The 14,269-nt window shown below is 38.0% G+C and overlaps 2 protein-coding genes across 5 annotated transcripts in view; one reads left to right on the top strand and one right to left on the bottom strand.

The window, feature by feature from the left end:
• The first annotated feature begins 4,281 nt into the window (after positions 1-4,281).
• LOC127421293 (oxidoreductase NAD-binding domain-containing protein 1-like) lies at positions 4,282-11,715 on the top strand. Of its 4 annotated transcripts, none has more exons than XM_051664198.1 (8): positions 4,282-4,435; positions 4,610-4,749; positions 4,978-5,041; positions 6,262-6,368; positions 7,446-7,587; positions 8,216-8,452; positions 8,543-8,651; positions 8,760-11,715. In XM_051664198.1, the coding sequence occupies exons 2-8, from the start codon at positions 4,646-4,648 to the stop codon at positions 8,915-8,917; spliced, it is 921 nt and encodes a 306-aa protein (XP_051520158.1). In that variant the 5' UTR covers positions 4,282-4,435; positions 4,610-4,645; the 3' UTR covers positions 8,918-11,715. The 4 variants fall into 4 exon arrangements, with proteins under 4 accessions (XP_051520158.1, XP_051520161.1, XP_051520159.1 ...); XM_051664201.1 differs by having other exon boundaries at positions 4,288-4,303; XM_051664199.1 differs by having other exon boundaries at positions 4,293-4,435; positions 4,607-4,749.
• LOC127421292 (raftlin-like) overlaps positions 11,326-14,269 on the bottom strand; it is a 37,272-nt gene continuing 34,328 nt past the window's right edge. The window contains exons 6-10 of the mRNA XM_051664197.1: positions 13,565-13,768; positions 13,255-13,364; positions 12,893-12,996; positions 12,613-12,688; positions 11,326-12,484 (exon numbers count right to left, since the gene is read on the bottom strand). Of these exons, the coding sequence (XP_051520157.1) occupies positions 12,113-12,484; positions 12,613-12,688; positions 12,893-12,996; positions 13,255-13,364; positions 13,565-13,768 (866 nt within the window). The 3' untranslated portion in view covers positions 11,326-12,112. The remainder of the gene's footprint in view (positions 12,485-12,612; positions 12,689-12,892; positions 12,997-13,254; positions 13,365-13,564; positions 13,769-14,269) is intronic.

The following is a 14,269-nucleotide window of genomic DNA, read 5'->3' as shown; positions in this document are numbered from 1 at the left end:
CAATAACCGTTGTTTGTACTTATTAAAGAAGGCAATCTGGTCAAGTTATAAGGAGTCAGCCACAACTGCCGGAAGAATTATTCGGGATACAAAGAAAAACCCACAGGTAACCTCAGGAGAAATACAGGCTGCTCTGGAATAAGACGGTGTGGTTGTTTCAAGGAGCACAATACAACGATACTTGAACAAAAATGAGCTGCATGGTCGAGTTGCCAGAAAGAAGCCTTTACTGCGCCAATGCCACAAAAAAGCCCGGTTACAAAATGCCCGACAACACCTTGACATGCTTCGCAGCTTCTGTAATTTGGAGTGACGAGACCAAAATAGAGCTTTATGGTCACAACCATAAGCGCTATGTTTGGAGAGGGGTCAACAAGGCCTATAGTGAAAAGAATACCATCCCCACTGTGAAGCATGGTGGTGGCTCACTGATGTTTTGGGGGTGTGTGAGCTCTAAAGGCATGGGGAATCTTGTGAAAATTGATGGCAAGATGAATGCAGCATGTTATCAGAAAATACTGGCAGACAATTTGCATTCTTCTGCATGAAAGCTGCGCATGAGACACTCTTGGACTTTCCAGAACGACAATGACCCTAAGCACAAGGCCAAGTTGACCCTCCAGTGGTTACAGCAGAAAAAGGTGAAGGTTCTGGAGTGGCCATCACAGTCTCCTGACCTTAATATCATCGAGCCACTCTGGGGAGATCTCAAACGTGCGGTTCATGCAAGACGACCAAAGACTTTACATGACCTGGAGGCATTTGCCAAGATGAATGGGCAGCTATACCACCTGCAAGAATTCTGAGCCTCATAGAAAACTATTACAAAAGACTGCACGCTGTCATTGATGCTAAAGGGGGCAATACACAGTATTAAGAACTAAGGGTATGCAGACTTTTGAACAGGGGTCATTTCATTTTTTTCTTTGTTGCCATGTTTTGTTTTATGATTGTGCCATTCTGTTATAACCTACAGTTGAATATGAATCCCATAAGAAAAAAGAAATGTGTTTTGCCTGCTCACTCATGTTTTCTTTAAAAATGGTACATATATTACCAATTCTCCAAGGGTATGCAAACTTTTGAGCACAACTGTATATATCAGAATCAGAATCAGCTTTATTGCCAAGTATGCTTACGCATACAAGGAATTTGTCTTGGTGACAGGAGCTTCCAGTTTACAACAGTACAAAAACAATACAAAAACAGCAGCAAGACATAGATAATAATAAAAAATAAAAAATAGTTATACACATACGTACATACACACACACACAGACACGCATATACATACATACACACATACACATACTTAGTGCAATCTAATACAAATCTGTTATCTGTTATGTACAGTGCAATTTTTTATTTTTTTCCCCCCCCAGAGGAATGAAATGGTAGAAGATGTTGGATGTGTTGGATAAATATAAAAAGGACTAAACTGTGTATTGCACATAGTTATTGCTCAATGCCTGAGGGAAAAAACTGTGGTGAGTGTGGTCCAGAGTGATTTTTCCAGCCTTTTTTCTCACTTTGGAAGTGTATAGTTCTTGAAGGGGGTCAGTGGGCAACCAATAATCCTCTCAGCAGTCCAAACTGTCCTTTGTAGTCTTCTGATGTCTGGTTTTGTAGCTGAACCAAACCAGACAGTTACTGAAGTGCAGAGGACAGACTCAGTGACTGCTGAGTAGAACTGTATCAGCAGCACCTGTGGCAGGTTGAACTTCCTCAACTGGCGAAGGAAGTACAACCTCTGCTGGGCCTTTTTCACAATGGAGTCAAGGTGTGTCTCCCACTTCAGGTCCTGTGAGATGGTAGTGCCCAGGAACCTGAATGACTCCACTGCTGCCACAGTGCTGTTTAGAATGGTGAGGGGGGACAGTGTTGGGGGGTTCCTCCTAAAGTCCACAATCATCTCCACCGTTTTGAGCGTATTCAGCTCAAGGTTGTTTTGACTGCACCAGACAGCCAGCTGTTCAACCTCCCTTCTGTATGCAGACTCATCGTCATCTCGGATGAGGCCGATGACAGTGGTGTCGTCTGCAAACTTCAGGAGCTTGACAGAGGGGTTCTTGGTGATGCAGTCATTGGTGTAGAGGGAGAAGAGTAGTAGGGAGAGCACACATCCCTGAGGGGCACCTGTGCTGATTGTACAAGTGCTGGAAGTGAGTTTCCCCTGTCTCACAAGCTGCTGCCTGTCCGTCAGAAAGCTGGTAATCCACTGACAGATAGACATGGGAACATGTCTAATATATATATATATATATATAGACATACAGTACATACACATACACGATCAGCCACAACATTAATACCACCTGCCTAATATTACGTAGGTCTCCCTCGTGCCGGCACTCAGAATATCATTCTCACCACAGTTGTACAGAATGGTTTTCTGAGTTACCGTAGACTTTGTCAGTTTGAACCAGTCTGGCCATTCTCTGTTGACCTCTCTCATCAGCAAAGCATTTCCATCCACAGAACTGCCACTCACTGGATGTTTTTGGCACCATTCTGAGTAAACTCTAGAGACTGTTGTGCATGAAAATCCCAGGAGATCAGCAGTTACAGAAATACTCAAACCAACCCGTCTGGCACCAACAATCATGCCACGGTCCAAATCACTGATTTTTTCCCCATTCTGATGGTTGATGTGAACATTAACCGAAGCTCCTGACCCGTATCTGCATGATTTTATGCACTGCACTGGGGCCACATGATTGGCTGATTAGATAATCGCATGGATGATTGTTGGTGCATGACGGGCTGGTTTGAGTATTTCTGTAACTGCTGATCTCCTGGGATTTTCATGCACAACAGTCTCTAGAATTGACTCAGAATGGTGCCAAAAACAAAAAACATCCAGAGAGCGGCAATTCTGTGGATGGAAATGCATTGTTGATGAGAGGTCAACAGAGAATGACCAGACTGGTGCAGCAATGACAGCTTTGCAGATCCATGGCATTATAGCTGTCAGTTTGTCCAGATATTTCCTGTAGCACTTGCCATAGATGTGGCTGTCTTGTCGGGTACTTCTCACGCACCTTACAGTCTAGCTGATCCCACAAAAGCTCAGTGGGGTTAAGAACACACTTTTTCAATTATCTGTTGTCCAATATCTGTGTTTCTTTGCCCACTCTAACCTTTTCTTTTTGTTTTTCTGTTTCAAAAGTGGCTTTTTCTTTGCAATTCTTCACATAAGTCCTGCAGCCCTGAGTCTTCTCTTTACTGTTGTACATGAAGCTGGTGTTGAGCGGGTAGAATTCAATGAAGCTGTCAGCTGAGGACATGTGAGGCGTCTATTTCTCAAACTAGAGACTCTGATGTACTTATCCTCTTGTTTAGTTGTATCTGGCCCTCCACATCTCTTTCTGTCCTTGTTAGAGCCAGTTGTCCTTTGTCTTTGAAGACCTTTGTATGAAATCTTCATTTTTAATATTTTTTTTTTTTGGCAATTTCAAGCATTGTATAGCATTCATTCCTCAAAACCATGATGGATTGATTGACAGTTTCTAGAGAAAGCAGTTTTTTTTTTTTTTTTTTGCCATTTTTTACCTAATATTGACCTTAAGACATGCCAGTCTATTGCATATTGTGGCAACTCAAAAACAAACACAAAGACAATGTTAAGCTTCATTTAATGGACCAAATAGCTTTCAGCTGTGTTTGATGTAATAGTAAGTGATTTTCTAGTACCAAATTAGCAATTTAGCATGAGTACTCAAGGATAAGGTGTTGGAGTGATGGCTGCTGGAAATGGGGCCTGTCTAGATTTGATAAAAATGACTTTTTTCAAATAGTAATGGTGCTGTTTTTTACATCAGTAATGTCCCGACTATACTTTGTGATCAGTTGAATGCCACTTTTGTGAATTAATCTACCAAATTTCCTTCCGAAACAGCAAAATCTGTACATTATTCCAAACTTTGGCCGCCAGTGTGTGTGTGTATGTGTGTGTTTATGTGTATATATATATATATATATATATATATATATATATATATATATATATATATATATATATATATATACACATCTACAGAGGTAACACTTTAGATAAATAAATCAAAAAGTTTTTTTTTTTAAATGATTGTCCAAAGTTTATTATTCAAACAAAATTACGTATAATTTATTTGTATTATGAATATAAGCATCTATGTAAAGCCTTAAATAATTCTCAAATTGTTCTAGTAATGATCCTTATAGCAGGAAGCTCCTCGTGTGCTGCTGTTCGTCTTCGCTAGGTGGCGATAAAGACTGTTCACCAATCATAAAACTCAGACACGTCACTGGCGTAGAGGCAGTGGTAAATTATTGTATTTACACAATGACAATCAGCTGATGATGTTATGTTGTCATGCTTAGTCTGTTTTCTTTTTACTTTTTCTTATAACAAATTTAAAGGTATTTAGCTAAAGGCATTAACACTGAGTATTAAGTAAGTAAAATTAGTTAAATAGATTACTGCCTGATCTGCTATGTATGTGGATGTCAGTTTATAGTCAACTTAAACTTTAATATTTTTTAATTATTGTAATGCCGTGCTTTTCTGGACTTTATAAGCTACTGTTGTAAGAAACATCCTAACCTCTCTGTCTGATGATATAAGCAGGTGTTTGACAGAGTAATCAGACCGTCATATGCGATCATGAGTGTGCCGTGTTTTGTTAAAACGCTGGCCAGAAGTTTCTCCGCTGGACTGGGACTGTTCAGACCGGCTGTATTGTGTTCAAGTAAAGACACACTCACACGGTTAGTCTGTCTGGAATATACAGTTGTTTCAGAAGACTTTGGACATACCGGCTGTGTCTCGAAACCTAGTGTAATACCTACATAGACTAGAAATGCTGCTGTTGAAATGCTAAAAATGCTGTTTAGTTAGTTAGCTCACTGGGATTTGAGACCCAGCCGGTATTAAATAACTCTTTGGCTGTGCTGTTTGTCTGTGAGCTCTTTCTAATTTCCATAAATTTGTTTCAGGAAAATTTCATCCAGGAGACAGACTGACCACCTGGAGAGAACCGCTAGTGTTTACAGACAAATGGTTAGTCTTCATATTGAATTTTGTTCATGCATTTTTGATGACAACCTTGAATTCTTGACCAAACATAAATTCAGTGGGTGAGTAGGGTCCTTATGAATTGTTAACAAATGTCGAAGCCAAGTGGGTGAAAGTTCAGACACTTGCTCTGTGTTGTATGTCAGGTAATGCGTCATTTGATTTAGACAAGAGACTAAATTAAAGCTTAAAGGAATAGTTCACCCAAAAATTTAAATTCTCTCATCATTTACTCACCCTCATGCATTCCCGGATCTGTATGACTTCTGTCCTCTGCAGAATACAAACTACGATTTTTAGAAGAATATCTCAGCTCTATAGGTCCTCACAATCCATATCTTCAGGAGCGATACGTTAGGTGTGGTGAGAAACATCAATATTTATGTCCTTTTTTACTAGAAATTCTCCTCTCTGCCCAGTAGGTGGCGACATGCATGAAAAATGTGAATTGCCAAAAACAAAAAAGAACTCTTTGGAGAGAAGAGCGCCTAAGAGGGTTGTTTGAACCCTCTTTATAGTAAAAAACTACTTAAATATAGATCTGTTTCTCACCCACACCTATTATATCACTTGAAGACATGGATTTAATTACTGGAGTCATATGGATTACTTTTATGCTACCTTTATGTGCTTTCTTGAGCTTCAAAGTTTTGGACCCTGTTGACTTGCATTGTATGGCCCTACAGAGCTGAGATAAAAATCGTAGTTTGTTTCCTGCAGAGGATAGAAGTCATACAGATCCAGTATTGCATGAGGGTGAGTAAATGATGAGAGAATTTTTATTTTTGGGTGAACTATCCCTTTAAATAATTAATTTCTTTACTTATTTAGTGTTGTCTTTTAATAATATTGTTGTATTTTATGTTTAAATTGTGTATTCTTATTTTATCTCAGTTGAAAACTCTTTCATAAATATCCCTGACTATAGCCCATTATTTAAAAATATGCTCAGGATAATTGTTCACATTTCATTTACAAAGTTTGCACATTTATCAGTCAATGAATCAATGAAACAAACATATTAATAAACAGTGAATGTGTGTACAGTTTGCAGTTGTACAAACTGTGTGATGGCAACCCATTTGTACACCTTCAAGGTATACATGTGTAAATATACATAAATAACACATCATCAGCAAGACAGAATGTTGGCATTGTACTGTTTAAGCTCTAACACTTGATGCTGTGTGTTATTGTGTGTTCAGAAACTTTTCTCTGCACGTGTTTGTGGCATTATAAATGAATCTGATGCAGTAAAGAGACTGAGATTGGAGGTGCCACATCCTGACTTCAGCTTCCATGCAGGACAGTGGTAAGAACTGTACTTAGTGAAACATGCATTGTAAAAGAGAGAAATTGTCCAAAAATAAAGATTCAGTCATCATTCACTCACTTTCATTGCATTTTTTAACATACAATGAAAGTAAATAGTGACTGAGGCTCCGTTTTGTGTTCCAAAGAAGAAAGAAAGTCATATGGGTTTGTAACATGAAGGTGAGTAAATGATGGCTTAATTTAAATTTTGGGTGAACTATCCCTTTAATATGCAGGTTTGATTGACTGGGTGTCACTTGTATTGCTTTGTCAGTAGATTTAATAGTTAATAATCCAATCTGGCCATTTATCCATCTGAAGATCATCTTAAATGTGATTACTAGCTTTAAGAATACTTAGACAACACAGGCTGGAGCTGACTCTATTCTTACAGGTGTGTAGAATTATCTTGTTTTCAATTAGAAGTGACTGATGGACGAAAAGACATGCAATTTGCAAAAATGGCCAGAAGATGGAGCTTTCCTTTCAGCTAAAATTTTGACAGAACCAAATGTTAATATTCAGTGTGGGAGCCGGTTTGTCAGCAAACAGTCAGAATAATGAAAATCAAATCTTATGTCAACCTCTCCTCACACTTTCTGCTCTTGATCGTGTTTTTGCCTTCAGGCGATGATTTATGCAAATGTATGTACAGAAACACCTCCAGACCATATGATGATGTGTTCTTGCTAAAGAACATGAGGAACATGAGTCAGAGAGAGCAGAAAGAGTGGGTGTGTGTGTGTGTGTGTTTGTTTGTTTGTATGAGGTCAGAATATGTGTTTATTACTTATTCATGCAATGCATACACTTGTGGTATCTCTAGAAGTGTGTTTCAAATGGTTTACTTCTCTATTAAATATTGTAAACTTGAGTAATGTTGCACTGTTGGACATATGGACTTTGTTGTGCTGGGTTATTACTGCGTGGGAAAATCACATCCTTGTATCAACTTTTTTTGTGTTGAATTTTAAGTATTGAATTTCAAATGTTATCTAAAGCCACTACACGTGTATCATAACATATGTGGGAAAAGTGGGAATGGAGTGTACTTGAATTGTGCCCTTTGTCACAGGGTGGATTTCTTCATCCCAGGTGTGGATACAGTGGGTGGCTTCTCCATTTGCTCCAGTCCTGGCCTGCTGCAGAGGGAGGGAGTGATTGAGCTGGCAGTCAAATACACGCGTCATCCTCCTGCACACTGGATTCACACCAGAGTAAGTAAGTAAGTTTGAAAGGCATAATGGAATTAGTGTCACAGAGGTCTTCTTGTGGCATTGGACTGGCAAATAAGGCAAGTTTGACCAATATAAAATAAATAGAAGGAACCACACATTTAGAAAACACCCATGAACATTATTTAAATGGTATTGTGTATGTACATCATTGTAGCATTTGTTGTAATGCATTTATTTTATGAATTTTTGCTGGTTTAAATAAACATTGTATTACAGTAATAAAATAAAATTAACATGTTTAATGTTTGTCTTCTTGTGGTTATAATTTTGAAACAGTGTATTTTAATGTTAATCAACTGGCCCCATTCACTTCCATTGTAAGTACCTTATTTTTGTTTTTTTTATAAATGAGGGACGAAGCAAAATTATTTATTGTGGTCATCTAAATTATGACACAAATGCTGTTGATTGAGCTTAACTTGTATTAAACCTAGGATATTCCTTTGATGGTCCTAAAGATAGGCTTAATAAAAAAAAATATATATATATTTGATATATGTTACCTGGACATGTTTTTCTGAGTTTTTTTTGTGGCAAAAATTACAGATCATTTTTGCCAATTTCCCTTTTTCTCCTTGTTTTAAATCCACAATCTCTCTTGGTTTAGTGCTCTGTGGACTCTGAAGTAGCTGTGAGGGTGGGGGGCAATTTCTATTTTGACCCTCAACATTCTGACCCAGTGGTTGACCTGTTACTGGTAGCTGGTGGTGTTGGCATCAACCCTCTGTACTCCATCCTGCTGCACGCAGCTGACCTGCACAGACAATCACATGATCATGGATACACGCCAGGGCACACACATCTCTGCTACAGTGCCAAGAACACTAAGGAGCTGCTCTTCAAGGTAGGTTTATGTGCCTTTGATACTATGCTCAGGTAAGATTAAAGTTGCAAATTTTTGTACACTTCATGTCTGCTTTTTTTTTTTTTTTAGAACACCATTATTGACATCTGCCGTGAGCTTCCAGATAAATTGTCCTGCGAATTCCATGTTACTCAGCAGAGCTCTGACATAGAGCAGGAGCTTGAGCCTTACACTATCAGTAAGTCAAAAAATCTATAGCAAATCATTTTACTAAAAAAAAATCTTAATATGCAGTTTTCACATGTGATGTCACAGAGATTTTTGTTCTTGTTTCTGCCCTATCCAGGTGGAAGGATATCAGAAGAGGTGCTACAGCGTTGTGTTGACCTTGAGCGTTCGTTGTGTTATCTTTGTGGGCCGCCTCCTATGATAGAGAAATTGAGTGTAGGCCTGCAAAAGCTCGGCCTATCGGGGGACAGAATCCTTTTTGAGAAATGGTGGTAGCCCCACCCCTGTATCACCACAAGCTCCGCCCATATCAGAGAACCCAGAGATGGACATCTGCATCTGTGGCATAAAACAACGCACTGTAATGGGCCAGTAATACCTTTTGTGTTAATTATTTGCAACGCACAACAGACAATATGTCTGCATTCTTCTGGACTTGGAAATACTCTCTACTGAAAACACTTCTGTGGATTCTGTGTGCCCCTGAATGAAAATATGCTGTACAGTATATTTAAACTTTTTGATGTGAGGTTACAGAGTCCTTTTAAACTTAAACTATTTCTGTTATACCTCATTTTAAAAAGGGCCACAACAAATCGGTCATAACCTGTGTCGAAACATTCTAAATTATAGTTAATTTGCTGGTTAACTCTACGTCGCAGTCCTACTTTGAGGGCGAGTTGAAAGATTGCACACACAGATTGCACAGGGGTATTTTTTTCTAGAGATCTATGTACAATTACATGTGTTGTTTGCAGTTAAATGATAGAATACTTTTTTTATTAATATTTAAATATTGTTCAAAACTGGATTGATGAATGAGGATGCTTTAACAAAGTCTTTAAAGGAATATTTCGTGTTTAGTACAAGTGAAGCTCAGTCGACAGCATTTGCGGCATAATGTTGATTATCACAAAAATGTATTGACTTTTCCCTCCTTTTCTTTATGAAAAATTGGGGTTACAGTGAAGCACTTACAATGGCAGTGAATGGGGCCAATTTTTGGAGGCTTTAGAGCCAGAAATGTGAAGCTTCTAATGTAACAAGCACTTATATTAATTCTTCTGTTAAAACTTGTGTATTATTTGAGGTAACATTTTTTAAATTGTAATTTTTGCGGGATCACAGTATTACGTGTTCATGGCAATAAAGTCAAAAAATTGAAAATAACTGTATACAGAAAAGTTTAGTAAGCAATTTTATCATACTAGCGTTCTTTTATTTTTTAATCTTGTGGCCATAATGAGTATTTTAACATTTATGGATTGGCCCCATTTACTTCCCTTGTAAGTGACTCACTGTAACCCAGATTTTGTATTTTAAAACAAAGGAGGGACAAGTCAAAGTTAATTTGTGTAGTAATCAAAATAATGTCACAAATGCTGTCAATTCAGTTCAACTTGTATTGAACCCGGTATATTCCTTTAAGGTGTCATGAAATGGAAAATCAAATTTTCCTTGATATTTAGATGTGTAAGAGGTAACTGTACGATTAAAACATACTGTAAATTTCAGAACTCAAAACTTCCCAGTCTAAAAAGAGCATTTAAAGTTCCCACCAGTTTGAAACATCAGGTTTTGAAAACTGTGTTCGTGACGTCACGAGACATTGCTCAGTTGTATTTACACGCCCCATAACATGCGTCATGCACCCTTGGCCCTGCCCACTGCCGGTCAGTTGGTATTATAAACGGAGAGGGAGAGAGACAGGCCTAGTGTGACCAACTATTTCTTAACATCAAACGAGACCCATTTGGACTATTTTGAAGTTTTTTGTGCATGTTACATGCATTACACAGATGTCTTTGACCATTGTCAGGTTTATCGCGCCACTTTTAAAAGACACGTGTTAGTTACAACTCAGTAATGGAGACTCCGTTTGGCTTCATTCAGCTGCTCTACTTCTAGCTGTTCTTGCAGCCATCTGCACTATTTTTAATTGTTGGTGTATGTAAACAAGCACTGGCTGAAAGTCTTTGACCGTTTGAATGTGTTTCTGGCGATCTGCGCCTCAGTGCACCTATGTGTGCACGTCATTTTTCATCGTGCTATGGACCGTGTGCGCGAATATCAGTGTGGACTGCTTGTGAACCAGTCATAATACAATTCAGGTGCTGCAAAGGAACTGTTGAAGAAGGGGGCAGTTAAAAACACTTGGACTTGACTGCAAAATGAGTAAACAGTTTCATTCATGACTGTTTGATAGTTATGGTGCTGATGTGCTTGAGTGAAGTTTAATATTCAGATGCAATGTGTTGGATGTGTGTTTTGTGTAAACCCTGAAATTTAGTTTTATAATGTTGTGGAGAGCTTGTATATTCGCTTCCAATTGCATTTCAAATGTGGCTGAATTTGAGAGGCTGCACAATGTTAGCCAATCAGAACAGTGGGCGTTTACATTGAAGTTTAAAGGAGACACTGAGGCCAAAAAAGACTGTTTGAGAAAGAGGGCCAGAAACAGTGGGGAATTATTATTAAACTATGACTGTTTTGGTGCAAAAAACTTTACTGACATTATCAGTGGACCTCAGGGAACATAAAATTATAAAACAAATAGCATTTCATGACCCGTTTAACTATAGAGTGCAACAGTGTGGTTCTGGAAGTAAAAGTTTGTCTCCCTACACTCTCGAACTACTAATATGTTTGTAAAGTTAGTCTTGTATCTTTTTTTCTTCTTCTGAATTTTCAAATACTTTTTTTTTTTTTTTGCTTCAAATCAAAGTTTGAAATGTTTTTTGGCTTGGTTCACAGCTTACAATAGTTTATGAAGAATTCTATAAAATCCCTATAGAAAAAAAGAATGGAAAAAATACTTCCAGAACCAAGATAACTGAAAAAAAGGTGGCACTGTTTACAAAATATCTTTGTAAAGTCACAGTGAAAATACTACACAGAAAAAAAAGCACAAGCTGTAAATGATGTGCCTTTAATTGTACTCAAATGGCCATTAGTGTGAACTTTTATTTACACCATAAACTGTTTCACAGACTTCCACTATAACTGCAAATTTACAAAGTTATTTCCTGCTGTTATTACTGTGCATACTTTCAATAAATGAAAAATCTTGTAGATATTGTTTATGGATTTGATTAGCTAGAGAATTACATTACAATTGGTAATATTTCATGTAACAAAATGGGTTAACATCACAGGTACGTTGTCTCGTAAGAGAGACTGGTTAGCATTCAGCATAGTCGGCGCTCCTTGACAACCTTTTACAGATTCTCCCAAATCACACATCTCTGGCCACTTGCCACAGCAATTCACAGTTCACTGTGTATGCACATCACCTTTGAAGAACCCTTTAAAAACCCCAATAACGCCGAGACTTGAATACGTCCTCAAAATCTAAACAGGACAATTACTCTGTCAGCACATGCATATACCAAAGCATGGGCCTGAATAGTGTGTATTCTGCCTGAATAAACATGAACCTATTGTAATGATAAAATACACAAATTAAAGCTGTCAGCACACTCCAGAGAACAGTGCTCTCTCGGTAACCACAGGTCTCACATCCTCCTCTAGTTTTCCACACGTAATCCCAGTCTTTAATTCTTGATTGTTGGAATTTGAACTTTTTATTCCATCTCTTTTTGCATTTTTGATGGTAATCTTCTGCGTATGGAAGTCCTGTGTCTTTCCTGGTTGATTTCTCCTCTCTCTTGGTGAATTCTGCCCATTTTCCGTTTTGATTTTCACACGTTGCCTCGCCAGACTTGTTCTTTCTCTCTCCATCCTTTCCATTTCTCTCTCGATTGTCGCTAGTGAAGATATTTCCCTCTCTGGTGTTCTCTTACTATTTAAGTTCCTTTTGTTTTGACCTCTGAGGTACATTTTCTGAAAAGCACACAAACTGTCAAAATTCATGACAATTTCACACTTATAGACAGCTCTAAGCTAATTTTAGCAGAATCCTTTGGTGGGCAGAAATAAACTTTGTGTTCATCTCTGTCATGTATACACACCGTCAAGTCTCTTTTCTTGCGAGGCAGAATGGGTCTCTGGAGGAAGAGGATCTGTTTTGTGGCCAGGCTTCCATCACTAAGACAAACAAAATAGAACACATTAATAGTGTATGAACTGTTTTCTAAGAAAACATATTGTTTAAACAAAGACCAAAATGTATTTTTCTTTTCATATCATTGAGAAGGCTAATTCAGATAATGTTTATCCAATAATTGGCTCCCATTGGCATTGGAAACACTGTACATATTTGACTATGAGTCTTTAGTATGGAATTAGCACCTATTAGTTTTGACAACAGGAGTGGGCAGCACACACATTAGTCTCCAGCCATATGGAGCCAGAGACTGAAGCAGAGGAATGTAGTCTGTCCTCACGGCAACACCCTGTAAAACAAAAGCATCCTTTAAAAAACGTAATATGTTAATTCATTTCACTAATGTCCTATTAAGACCAATTGTGTGAATATGCACATATGCGTGCCCTCAACTTTTTTTTTTTATCTCTTCACAGTATATTTAAAAGATAGAATTGCCTTCATAAGGCAATTCATTTAAAAAAAAAAAAGCGTAAAATGTAACAAAAAATAAAAAAAATAGAATAATTCATTTAAATTAATTCAAGAGATACAAATGCAGACTTGCATCAATCACAGTCCATTGCTCAACCACAATGGCATCATACGCTGCTGTTGCCGAGACATCTCCAGGGGCACTTTGGAAGATAAAAACACTCTCCACAATGGAAGATGATGCTGACAATAAAGAGAAAAGGATTTGAAACAATGCTGACAAATTAACATATCAAGTTTAAGTTGTTGAGCAAGTTATCTTGAAACTTCCCCAAAAAACACAAGGACTTTTATCATTTGCTGAACATGTTTTCTTGGTTTAGGGAAAAGTTAGTGCAATACATATTGCAGCCATTTGTTAAAGGTCAACACAGCTATAATACCTGCATCATCTCCCAAGTTAAAGTAGCCATCGATGAGTTGTGCACCACTTCTGAAGTGCTGGGTCATGTGATCCAGCCAATGGGAATCAACTGAGCTAACAAGCCCCGCCTCCCTGTGCACCTGCAGTGGAACCCTCAGAGAAAAGAATTTTGGTGATCCTGACAGAACCATCGTGTGGTTGTACAGAGCGAAGACCTGCACGCCTACAAACACACACAGGCAAATATTTATTGGATATATATATATGTATTATTTCAGTTGGTGCTTATCAGTTGTAAGGCTCAAAGAGCTGGGAGAAAAAAAAAAAAAAAGAGGCGGCGGCAAATTGTATTCATTATTAGGGGTGTAGGAATGCATTGATTTGACAAGGAAATTTCAATGCATTTATTATGTAATTTAACAATTTAATACGTCGAATAATTAATACTCATTAATATTTAAAGCATTGGGTATTATTATAGTAATTAATGCTAAAGTGAGACATTTTTTCGGTGATAAAATATTTTCTCCTTTCCTAGGTTAATATGCAGAGACAACAATAAGCAAGCCACTCAAAGGTTAATTTTCACTTAAATTGTAAACACATTGGCCCTGTGGTGCTATGAAAATTTTGAGTGACCTGTCCAGCCCGACACAGCAACAGATTCAACCAATGGCATGAGTTGGGGGCGGAACTATCTGTTGTTCAATCAACGGCAGATCGG

This window comes from Myxocyprinus asiaticus, chromosome 30, assembly GCF_019703515.2.
Source record: "Myxocyprinus asiaticus isolate MX2 ecotype Aquarium Trade chromosome 30, UBuf_Myxa_2, whole genome shotgun sequence".
Lineage (NCBI taxonomy): Eukaryota > Metazoa > Chordata > Actinopteri > Cypriniformes > Catostomidae > Myxocyprinus > Myxocyprinus asiaticus.
This window is presented reverse-complemented; position numbering and strand designations above follow the sequence as displayed.

Bases quoted from the DNA above. Each gene is read 5' to 3' on its own strand.
- LOC127421293 (XM_051664198.1), top strand. From the start codon at position 4,646: ATGAGTGTGCCGTGTTTTGTTAAAACGCTGGCCAGAAGTTTCTCCGCT. The intron at 6,369-7,445 runs GTAAGAACTGTA...CCTTTGTCACAG, and splicing joins AGCTTCCATGCAGGACAGTG to GGTGGATTTCTTCATCCCAG. The intron at 8,652-8,759 runs GTAAGTCAAAAA...TGCCCTATCCAG, and splicing joins GCTTGAGCCTTACACTATCA to GTGGAAGGATATCAGAAGAG.